At 47.2% G+C, this 12,411-nt stretch overlaps 1 protein-coding gene across 7 annotated transcripts in view; it reads left to right on the forward strand.

The window, feature by feature from the left end:
* LOC147638918 (uncharacterized) overlaps positions 1-12,411 on the forward strand; it is a 58,754-nt gene that overhangs the window by 22,836 nt on the left and 23,507 nt on the right. For all 7 annotated transcript variants that reach the window (XM_086785560.1, XM_086785550.1, XM_086785540.1 and 4 more), the window contains 3 exons: positions 8,047-8,105; positions 8,191-9,360; positions 9,536-9,667. In XM_086785560.1, coding sequence (XP_086641686.1) covers positions 8,047-8,105; positions 8,191-9,360; positions 9,536-9,667 — 1,361 coding nt within the window. The remainder of the gene's footprint in view (positions 1-8,046; positions 8,106-8,190; positions 9,361-9,535; positions 9,668-12,411) is intronic.

Here is a 12,411-nt window from a genome sequence, read left to right on the forward strand (position 1 = left end):
GCTGTACCAGCCCTTACACTTGCTGTACCAACCATTGCACCTGTTGTACCAGCCCTCGTACCTAAAATGGCAAGAGAAGGCTATAATGACAAGTGGAGAGCCACACAATCTCCAACCCAGAGCATTAGGACTCTCCACCACATAGAGACAGATCCGTGAGGTTCTCCGCTGACATGACTCGCTCCCATCACAGAGGCCTGGCATTCACTCCACCATCAGATCAGTTCTGGCCGAGGTGGGTATCGTCATTAGTTGATCACAACATTTCTCACTCCACACAAGATCATTTGTTGATCACATGTACTGTCAGATGTTTTCATTTTACTTTTTCTTTCAGTTTTGCATGGCTCAGTATATCCATGGTACCATTGTATTATTTTTGGTCTCATAGGCCCTTGGGTCTTCCGTAGACAGTAATATAACTCTCTCTCTCTCTCTCTCTCTCTCTCCATAGAGAGTTTTGTATCACCCCTGTGAGAGAGCTATGTTTTTGTTTCTATTTTATTTTCCATTCCATGATGAGATATGCCATGGACATTATTGTACCACATTGGTTTCATAGGCCCATTGGGTCTTTAGTAGATGCTTAATATATCTTTCTTTCTTTCTTTCTCACGAGATCGTGACCTGCAATCGAGCAGCCTCATCCTCACAACACCTCTCTAGCCTTTTTGTATCACCCATGGTGAACATCCTGGATGGGCCCTTGCCTGACATATAGGTTTGATTGACTGTTTTTATTCAGCTCTCCCATATTCCATCACTTATTGTACCCTATACTTGGCATTGTAGGATCTAGATTTTTTATCTTGTATAATCTAAGAGTTTGAGATCTTAGCTTTCAGTTTTTAGTTTTAGTTTACTGTTACTTTTTCTTATTTCATCCATGACAAGATCTCATGGACACTATGTACTCATCATTTTGGTCTCATAGACCCTTTGGGTCTTTTGAAGACATCAATATAACTCTCTCTCTCTCTCTCTCTCTCTCTCTCTCTCTCTCTCTCTCTTATGGAGCATTACATATGCCGGTGCCGAGTATACTATGAGATCCGCGGGAGGTTTCAGTGTCTATTTCGTGAGGGATTCGGTCCACTCTCCATGATCATTGACTTCCAGGACTAGCGTTGCCTAGGCCTCTTCTTGCTTGAGCTCCGCAGACATAGGGACACCTTCTTGAGAGAGCTTCGGGCCTAGCCACCCCGCCCCCTCTCTCACCAGCCAACCATCACCAGATTCTTTCGGACCCAGGAGGTGGAGGACACAAACATAGTGGATCTTAAGGACCCTCCACGAACTGCTCTGGATCTACCTCGCCCGAGAGGAGTTACCTTGGAGTGAGCCTCTGCACTCCAGCGTGCCCGACGTCCTCAAATCCCCCCCCCCCCCCCCCCCCCCCCCCCCGCCCCGCCCCGCCCCGGTCGGCCATCATCACCTCATCAGCTCTAGATCCAGGACATGCTCCACTGCCATCATCGAGCTACCTTTCCACGTGACATAGCTGAGGGAGACCTCTCGGCCATACTCATTAGCCCCATGCTTGATATTTTGGAGAATGGTATACCATCTACTCGGAGCTGATGTTGCTCTCATGTTTCTATGTTCTTAGTATTCCATGATGAGTTTCCATGGACAGTTTTGTATCACCCCAGTGAGATAGCTATGTTTATGTTTTCTTTCTGTTTTATTTTCCATTCCATGATGAGATATGCCATGGACATTATTGTATCACTTTGGTCTCATAGGTCCATTGGGTCTTTAGTAGACGCTTAATATATCTTTCGTTCTTTCTTTCTCTTTCAAGACATTTTGGGTGGAGACGGTGAAGATCCACAAACCCCCACCAAAGTATCATACACGAGACTCTTGAGGAGGAGAAACACAGGAAGGATAGGGACCTCCATGTGTGAGTGTAGGGGCTTCCCTCAAGGCGGATGCCATGACGCTTTGCCAGATGATAGGAGTCGACGGGATCACCCCGCCCCTTTGGAGATACATGGAGAGCAGACAAGGATATGACACGAGAGCGGTCCCTCATCATCATATTCCATGATGCCACCAGTTGACAGGCTTTCTTAGACAGACGGGCTGTCCTCAAGGCGCACTTGTGTACACGAGATGATCTCACCCCAGCACGGGTGGCACACTAGCGTGAGGCAATGGTGACAATTCATGAGGCCGAGGATTTGCTGATTATGCCACAATGACTTGAGACAAAGGAGAAGTACATATGCCGTTGCCCAGTATACTATGAGATCCGTGGGAGGTTTCACTGTCTATTTCGTGAGGGATTTGATCCACTCTCCAGGATCATTGACTTCCTGGATCATTGTTGCCTAGGGCTCTTCCTGCTTGAGCTCCATATACATAGGGACACTTTCTTGAGAGAGCTTTAACCCCAGCCACCCCGACCCCTCCCTCGCTAGCCAACCATCACTAATTTTATCAAGACCGAGGAGGTGGAGGACACCCATAGAGTGGATCTTGTGGACCCACCTCGCTCGAGAGGAGTGACCTTGGACCAAGCCTCCGTATTTTAGCGTGCCCAACGCCCCCGGTCCCCTGGACATCGGCCATGATTTCCTCATCGGCTCGAGATCCAGGACATGCTTCATGGCCATCAAGCTACCTTTCCACGTGACGTAGGTGAGGAAAACCTCTCAGCCATACTCATTAGCCCCATGCTAGAGAGTGGTATACCATGTGCTCGGGGCTGATGCTTCTCTCATGTTCCGTGTTCCTGGTATTCCATGATGAGTTTCCATGGATAGTTTTGTATCACCCCCAGTGAGATAGCTATGTTTTGTTTTTATTTTATTTTCCATTCCATGATGAGCTATGCCATGGACATTATTGTATTTGTTTGGTCTCATAGGCCCATTGGGTCTTTAGTAGACGCCTAATCTCTCTCTCTCTCTCTCTCTCTCTCTCTCTCTCTCTCTCTCTCTAATTATGTATGCAGATGCAGAGCATAGAGTGTCATTAGAGAGAGATACACCACCATCTTCAGTGGACATCCCTCACTCTGCCAGATCATTGAGTCCGCAGACCAGTGCAGATTTGGCCAGTTCTTGTTAGAGACACAGCGCCACAGAGAGAGACTGATACGGACTCATACCACAAGGAGAGGTGGGCGACAGCTCTAGCTCACTGATTTCTTCCAGAGATCTATCCTAGTGCCTACCCTGACACAGGAGGGGGTTACACTTCAGCGCGTTGCGGACCACCGAGCCAGACGGAGACCGAGAGCACCAGGCTACCAGACTCCCAGATTACATCAGAGGGAGATCACAGAGATACGGGCTCGACATCAGCACCATATCCAGGAGCGGCTAGCTCACTTACACTCACACACGGAGATCATGCTCCGAGGTGTTTTTGCCTCGCCATCGCCTATGTATCACATATTACACCCCCATTATGATACTGGTTGGAGCTAGACAGATCTGCATTGCATTCTTGTATACCCTACGCATATAGGTTGCATACTGAGCCTCTAGCAGTAGTGCTCCATCCATCACCCCCCCCCCCCCCCCCACCCACTAGCTCAGTACTTTCATAGTTTATTTCATGTTCATTTTGTCCTTTTTTTTCTGGACATCCAGAAGATATTGACAGTTGTACATTGATTTGTCTCATAGGTCGAGTTCGGCCTCTAGTAGACATTAATACAGCTTTTTTTCTTTCTTTCTTTCTCTCTCTAGTTTTGCCCATAGGCCGCCCTCTATTCCCTCTTTCTCTCGCCTTTGCCATATGTCTGCTCTTGTCTTTGCTGTCGCCTACATAGTAGGCCGTCATGGCTTGTTCGTGCCTCTGCCATCCCCCACGGGTGGCCCTTTTCTCCTTCTCTCTTGCCTCTACTGTATCTTTGCTTGTCTGTCGTCGCCCACACATCAGGCCATCGTGTCCTGTTCCCGCCATTACCGTTGCCTGCAGGCCGCCCTCTATTCCCTCTCTCTCTCTCTCTCTCTCTCTCTCTCGCCTCTGTTGCCACCCACACAACAGGCCGTTGTGGCCTATTCGTGCCTCTGCTGTCATCCTCTACTCCTAGTATATTGTCTGTCTCGACCTTGGACTAATGGTTGAACCATCAACTTGAAGCCACTCCCACCCTTACTTTATCATGCATTGGGCCAACTCTCATCTTCACTCGTGTCCTTGAGCCTAATTCAAGAAAGGCAAGAAGTAGCCCAAGCCAAAAGAGATCAGATTGAGCAGGTGGGATGGATTGCAAGGGAAATTGAAAAAAGTGCTCGACAAGATTGATGCCCAGGTCAATGCATGAGAACCAAATGGACACGGTGTGCTTACTAGAGAGTGCCTATGGTTGCTGAAAGAAATTTTAACTATCCAAGAAGATCACTGCGAACGGGAGATGGAAGAAATACAAGAGGAGATGGCCAAGATGAAAGAACAATGTGCTAGACAGGTAAATTGAATGGAGAAAGAGATTGCTAGGCTGAATGGAGAAATACAGGATTGCAAGGAGGAGGAGAAATCAGTCACTCGATCCTCTCTGAAGTTGCAGACCTCTCTTCTGGGCACCAAATTTATCCGCGGTAGATTGGCAGTGCATAGAGCGTCCTCAAATCATGATGCTATCATGGATGATATGCAACTAGCCACCTATTCTCCACAAGATCATCAAGGCAGAGTTTGTTGCAGCTCTTATGTTGATGGAGGCTCTGTTCTAGACAATCACTTATATATAGAGGGTGAGGGAGATAGATCCACTTCGACTCCCCTGACTTGCACTACAGTCATTGTAACTTGGTTGAACACAATGCTAATCAATACACTTAAATACACTAAGATTTGATGGACACTTGCGCAAATACAAGAAGTGATTTGTTGAATTGACAAGAGACACACAATGAGCCGGAACGGCCAACCCCTCCCTCAAATAAAGTATATTGATCTTGGGAGAATCAAGTACATAGTGTCATGGGCATTTCTGACCAAATTTCCATACCAATGCATATGAATTCAGTATTGCAAACAAGTGGTTGTCGATGTAGACTTGCAATCCACACTACCCTCTCAAGTGCCCATGTTCCCTACCATCTGCTCTCTATTGTTCCACCAACACATCGTAGCAACAATCTGCAAGAGAGTACGTAGGATAAGAGAACACTACGTAGGGTATGTGATCTTGTAATCCGGTTCCTCCCTCCTGCTACTTGCTCCATATTTAAGCATAAAAGCTTACCAATTGCAAGTAGAGTCAATGACAGCGGAAGTCTTCGCGATGGAAGTCCTTAGAGTGATGAGATCGTCGATTTGCCGCATTTCTTCGCGACAAAAGTCTTCAAGAGGATGAAGGGAACCTTGAGAAAGCTTCCCCTATGGTTCAACTTGAGAAAGGAGGGCTGAAATTAGGGTTTTAAGCAAAAAGACCAGAAATTACAGCAATAAAGAGAGTTGTTTTGCTGAATTTCAGTCATTGGGAGTGTGTAGGAGAGTGATTAGCATCTAGAAACACTCTTGGAAGTTTGAGAAATACCTTAGCAAGCTTGGAAATGGAGCTGGGAAGGAGAAAGTGCAGAAAATGCAGCCCAACAGTCCTCATGAAGGAGGCGCCAATCTCTAGAGCGAGGAGGAGGAGTGAGGTGGTGAGTTGTCCAGTGTAGGTGGCAGACAGGTGCTTTGTGGGGCAAGCTAGAGTGGACACATGGCTGGTTACTCCCTTTGTACAAAGGGATAAGGTCTGGGCGGTGGACATTAGGTTTTGTCCACCTTGGGACATCAGTGTGTGAACACCGGGCTGGTCATAATTTATAATTGAGTTTTGGTTGCCCAAAACTTAATGAAGTGTGTACACACTCACGCATAAATTAGTGCTAACTCCTAAGGCTAGGTTTATGACCAATACTTACCACCTGTCACATGCCACAACCATGTCAGCAGACAGTTTCACACGCACGGTTCGCGGGCGGGCGTCCGCTTATGCGGAACTACACATTGGTCAAGCAAGCATGAAAACAGCATGCAATTTCAATTGCAAGCAAGCACATAAAGATGCTATGCAATGCAACATTGGTATGGACAACCCCTGTTCATGAGACTATACCAAAATAGACGTGCTCCAGGCAAAGTACACGAAGTACCAGAGCCAATGGAACACCAATCCACCAAGCATTTCCGGGCATGTACACGGAGGCACAAGTCCCAACGGAAAGCCAAGTCCACAGTATCACATGAGTGGCATCAATCCCTGGCATATACAACTGCCATGGACACCAGTCCAGTGTACATACATGATGAGAAAGCACGGGTGGACCAATTGGGTGGCCGAATGGTGACATTCATCACAGGAGATGGCGGCCGGAGGAGAGCATTCATCTTGCTATGGCATAGTACTCACCTGGTTTCAGAGCACATGGACTACAGATGGACCCGCTCCCTCCATTTCAGTATGATCTAAATTCCACATAGATTAGTCTTACACATGAGGACAGCCCGGTGGTGATCCGATACAATCTACTTGGGCTATACACACGTAACACATGGATCACACCAGTAGGCCCACTAAGATGTACTACAACAATCATTTCTTGAGATTCACAACAGATCGATGATAGCCATTGGCCAGCTTAGGGTATCATCCCATAGACTGAGGATAGAGGCTGGTAGAGTTGAGTGGATACCCAGAGAGGACAGGACATGTAGACTCTGAGTCGGAGGAGCACTATGTTTTCCGGGGCCTAGTCTACTATGAGATCAGAGGGAGATTTCACTATCTATTCAGAGAGGACTTTAGACCCTTATCCTGGATCATGGAGTACCCAGATCAGAGGTGCCTTGGACTCTTCCTACTGAAGCTCAGCCGACACAGAGATTCACTACTCAGAGACCAACAACTCTCCTCTCAGCTTCCCATCACTAGTTTTTTCCAGCCTAGAGGGGTGGATAGGGAGGCACTAGAGCCCACCGTAGTGGAGACGGGAGCCTACACCACAGTGCCCCCTCATATAGCAGGCCCACGGAAGTCACATCAGATTGGGCACGCACACTCCAGAGGGAGCTAAATGCCGTCGTCCCATCGGACCTTGACCCCCCCCACCCCGCTCATCAGTACCGGATTCAGGAGATCCTGGCCCGTCATCGAGCAGCCTCCTTCTCATAGTAGACTATCAACATCTCTAGCCTTCTTGTATCACCCTCTTGGATGGGCCCTTGCCTGACATACAGGGTTAATTGACTGTTTTTATATCCTATTACTTATTGTGCCCTATACTCGGCATACTAGGATCTAGATTTTTCATCTTGTATAATCTTGGAGTCTGAGATTTTAGCTTTAAGTTTTCATTTTTGAGTTCACTATTGCTTTTTCTTATTTCATCCATGATGAGATTTCATGGATACTATGTACACATCATTTTAGTCTCATAGACCTTTTGGGTCTTTTGTAGACATTAATATAACCTTCTTTCTTTCTCTCTCTCTCTCTCTCAGCGGATCTGCAGAGCCTTCTACAGGCCAACCCCATGCTTGATATCTGTGATGTCCTCCTCCTCCTACCAGGGGGTTAGCTCCATAAGCTCTATGATGATGATGGTCCCATTTTGTATCATATGGCTTGGATTTGACATTCCCAGCTCATAGCTCTAGTCTTTTTTTTCTTTTGAACCATGATGAGATTACATGGACACTATTGTATCACTTTTGGTCCATTGGGAATGTCTTGGGATGCCAAATGGTGTTGCTGAGATAAAACACGTGGAGTGAGGGCAGACTGTTTATTTTTATGCAGCAATAGTGGCCATCGTCTTGTTTCTGCTTTTGAAAGCTTGGCACTGGATTTGCCTGCATCTGGAAAGTAGCTTGAAATTTGAAAGTGCTGACATGATGCATTGTCTTTTCATGCTCTTGAAGGAATCTTCTTCTGTTTGCACTTTCTATAAAACTGATTTCAAAGAAGTAAGAGCTACTTGAGCCTTTCCCTATGCACCCTCTGCGTGCGACACAGAAGAAGGTTGCAATTTTCTTTTCTCCATGTGTTGGGAAAGCTTTTGCTAATGTGTGTTCTCATTTTATATGTTGCAGGTTCACAACATTTAGATGGCCTTGAAGCTGAAAGGAAGAAACTTCTTGCTCAGTTGGCGGTAAGCAAAATGAAAAATATGAATTTTAGTTAAGGAGCAGCTTTTATTGGAAGTTACACATTCACTGTGGAACTTTTGGGTGTAGTTTCTCGATGCATTGCTACAGAAACTGAAGGACGAAGAACAGGAGAGAGCATGTTCAGAAGGGGTTGATGCTATTGCTGGTTACTCCGAGCTTACCAAAAGTCATGGGGATGATCATGCCGAGCAGCAAATCTTTACTTTCATGGACCTGGATGGTAAGTGGGAGCGCAAATCAGATACAAACATCATGTCATCTGATATCTCTGAGGACCCTTGCCAGAAGCAGACTGTATCAGTGGAGCAAACCACTAACAGCAGAGCAAATCTAAGGGAGCTTGAGAGCCCTTCAAGTACAAGTAAGCATACCTGGACAAACATGAGCTCATTTAGAGAGAATCTTGTGCAGATAAGTTTTGCAGATGATAAAAGAGAGGCTTCAAAGGATTCGGACTGTGATTTGTTTAAGGGAAACGTTAGCTTAGATAAGTTGTCCATTCGGGAGCTGCATGAAGCATTCCGAACAACTTTTGGGCGGCAAACATCTGTCAAAGACAAACAGTGGTTGAAACGAAGAATTTCAATGGGTTTAGGAGGCTCACTTGAGACCACAAGTGCTGAAGGAGCTCCGGATGCAAGTCCGATATTTGTCACTGCAGATGATGCCCCTGGTTTTGTAAAGCCTGGGACCAGTCCACCTGAAGATCAGGCATTGTGTGTTCCAGAAACAAGGCAAGTAGCTGGAAACAGATCACCTGAAGCAGCCTTTTCATTGCTTGCGGATTCGAAGCCCCTCGAGCACAAGAAAATATCTGGAAACAGGTCACCCGAAGAAGCCTTTTCATCACTTGTGGATCCTAAGTTTCTTGAGCACAAGAAACGATCTCCTCGGGTGGCACATCAGTTCACTATCACAGGAGAGTCTGAAAATTTTGAGAAGGATCAGGTACAGTTATCTAGAGATGAAGGAAAAAGGAAACGCAAACCAACAAAGAGATATATTGAAGAGCTTGCAGCGTCTGACACAAGGGAAGTGATTGGAAAGGTGGCTGCTGCTGCTGCTATCAAAGACTCTAACCAAGAAAAGACTGAACTGGACATTGTCAACAAAGCTCACTTCAAAGACCAAGGGAAGCAGACTGCTGCTGGTAACATGGGGATCTCTGAGGTAAGGTTCAGGACTGGTTACAGAAGGCGCCGTGGACGTCCCAGAAAGAGTGGCAACATGTTTCCGGTAAGCTGGGTGGTTGTGTGATCTTAGTGCTAGTTAAAAATGGTACAAGCTTGAATGTTTGAAGCAGATGGATGCATATGGTGTAGCTCTAGATTTGTTTATCATTGTTTGAGGATCAATATTATTGGAACTTTTTTTTTTTTTGAGGTTTATGTTAAGCTCTGTTGATGAACAGACTTCCAACTCATCTGAAAGGGCAGCACAGCTAGTGCGCAAGGCCATTTCTGTACGCACTTCACGACTATCAGGGAAATCAACCTTGACTGAACCCAGAGTCAAGATAAAGCCACTTCCTAATGACACAATGGTAACATTCTTCCGGTTCTTGTAATGTATGATGTTACAATTTTTTTAAGCACAGGTGGCTGCTATAGTATGCCTGTTAGAAATGCTGAGTTTTCGAGTCATTAGTAAAACAAAGAGGGTAAAGGGGGGGTGAGAGAGATATCTGGATGGCTAGTTGAGGACCTCAAAGAGTGCCTGGGTACATTTGGCTCCAAACTTGGGGTTCTTAGGTTGGTGGCATATCCTCTTCCTACTGGCTGCTCTCAGATGGATTGTATAGCTGTGTCCACTCTCCCTAGTCTGGACACACCAGTGCTGTCCGTACAGCAGCTGTGTTGTTTTCTCCTGTGAACGGGCCGTACAGTGGCTGTTTTCACTCCTCTAGTCGGGCTGTTTCCTTCAGTGGTGGTCGGTACAGGCAGACTACAGAGTTTTCTTCCCTCTTTTACCCCTCAGAACAGGCTGTAAACAATGGGCTGCTTTGGGTCAGATTTGAGGACTGTTTGAAGCTGTTTTGTGGAACTGATTTGGCTTGGTTTTGCAAAGAGAGCTGGATCATAGTCTCATACGAGCTTTGTAAAAAGTTACCCAGGCGCTTTGGAAAATCCAGTGCAAATTGCACCCTCACCCTAGATTTCTTGTAAAAGCTTCTATGCAATAAAGAAAGTACCTATGGGGGGGGGGGGGGGGGGGGGGGGGGGCGCTGGGCTGTTCTGGCTCAGTGTGCTGTCTATATATATATATATTGTGGCTTTTTGCTGTTATTCTCTGTTTGCACTTGAAGTGTTTCTCTTTTGGTCCGGTATTTGTGCTTTCCGGTTACAGTACACTAAACATTAAAGGTTTAATGTTCTAGTTCCCCCCCTTCACACCTAGGGATGTCCACACATCATTAACTTTGTCCGGGCACCCCCCACGTGAATCATTCAATATTTTGACTCTGCAACCACCATGCCCACACTTGTGCTGTTCCAGTAATAGGCCAGCCCTCCCACATCCATAGCCGCCATACTCTCTCTCGCCACGTTGGCTGGTGGAGGGTTGATGTGCCACTCATGTGTATGAAAACCAATCACCCTCACCCTTTGCAAGGTGCATCCCGTGAGGTCCTCTAAGGGGGTCTCTGATCTCTCCAATTTGCCATGAAGCCCAATAGAGAAGGTGAGTAAAGTGGAGAACTCGTCCGCGCCATGAACTGCCGGGGTATATCATACTTGGTGAACACTCCCAACCAATGCAGAGGAGAAGGATCAGGTATCGGGGCCAGCCACTCCGGAGGGATGGAAGAGTCCATGTGGAGGCTAAGTTGGTCTCTGCCCCGCATCCCCCAAAAGGCCTCTCTCCTCAGCCTCTGGGGGTAGCTATATGAATGAAAGTCAATCTCCAAGTGACCTAGCGGGGCCGGTATTCAAGGCTCCCATGATATGTGTGGGCGAGCCCTGAGCATGTGACCACTAGGCAGACAGACCATAGGATTTTAGGTCAAAGGCTGTCGGCGGAGGCGCTCCTCAGAGGCTATTGGAGTTGATTGCTGCAAGGCAACCTGAGATGATCCCAAGCACGCAAGAGACTGGCTGCAAATCCTTCCTCAAATGCTGGGTTAAAGCCACGTGGCCGCATCTCTGTGAAATCCATCTTTTGCTTTGAGGACAAGGGTGCCCCAAGATTGGCGAGCGGGTGGAGATCCTAGCCAAGAGGACGTCCTTCCAAGGCTCACTGCCAGGAAGAAACCTCGAACAATCAACTTTCCCAACACTACACGGCTTTGAATGGAGGGGTCGATAATGCCCAGGCCCCCTCTACGTCACGGCGGCTGAATGATCACTCTCCAGAGAAGAACTTGGTTCACCACTGCTACCCGACCAGCTAGGGAAAGCCTGGCCAAACTCCAGTATAACAACTTCTTTTGAATGTTCAGAAGAACGAGGGCGAGCTGCTGTTGAGGGGAGATGTCAATGCCAATCTGGCATCCAAGATAACGATCTGGAGCTCTTCTCGGGACCCATTGAAAAGCCTCGATTGCACGCCAAGTTGGGGCATGCGATGAGCCAACCCAAAATCCACAATGCACATGACTCGTGCCACTTGATTTGTGCTCTGGATGCATGACAAAAAATCTCAATCGCCTTGGCGAATCTCTGGAGGTTCCCCTCGGCTCTTGACAAGTAGGCTGTTGTGTCATTGGTGAACTTGGAATCAAGAAGCTCCTCTTGCACTTCGATGGGGAGACGCAGTTCCTGCAGCCCGATCTCCTGGACGGAGAGAAAAGTGCTCATGGCCTTAGTGAGAGGAACATGAAAAGATAAAGTGCTAGAGGGCACCCTTGCCGAATTGAGCGTGAAAGCGGAAATCTGTCACCTCTAGCACCCTGAATAAGAACCTGGCTATGAGAAGCCGAGTAGAGTCCCGATACACCTCGGACCCACTCCTCCAGGAAACCCATCCTGCACATCGTCCCCTCTAGAAAGTCCAATCTACTTTGTCATAGGCTTTCTTGAAATCGAGGAGGAGCACAATCAGATCTTGCTGCTGCATCCTAACCGACGCAGTTGCCTCCCAGAAGGTGAAGACGTTGTCGAGAATACTCCCATCCTAAACGAAACTTGTTTGTGGACCATTAATCAAGTTGGGGAGAAAGGGCTGCAATCTCCGGCTGTTGGCCTTAGCCATAATTTTGTAGGTAGTCCCTAGGAGGGCGATGGGTCTCCACTGCCGGATCTCCAATCTGTCACCACCCTCCTTGGGAATCAAGTGGATCAAACCCTC

This window comes from Cibotium barometz, chromosome 4 (assembly GCF_041138505.1).
Source record: "Cibotium barometz isolate CiBa-2024 chromosome 4, ASM4113850v1, whole genome shotgun sequence".
NCBI classification, from domain to species: domain Eukaryota; kingdom Viridiplantae; phylum Streptophyta; class Polypodiopsida; order Cyatheales; family Cibotiaceae; genus Cibotium; species Cibotium barometz.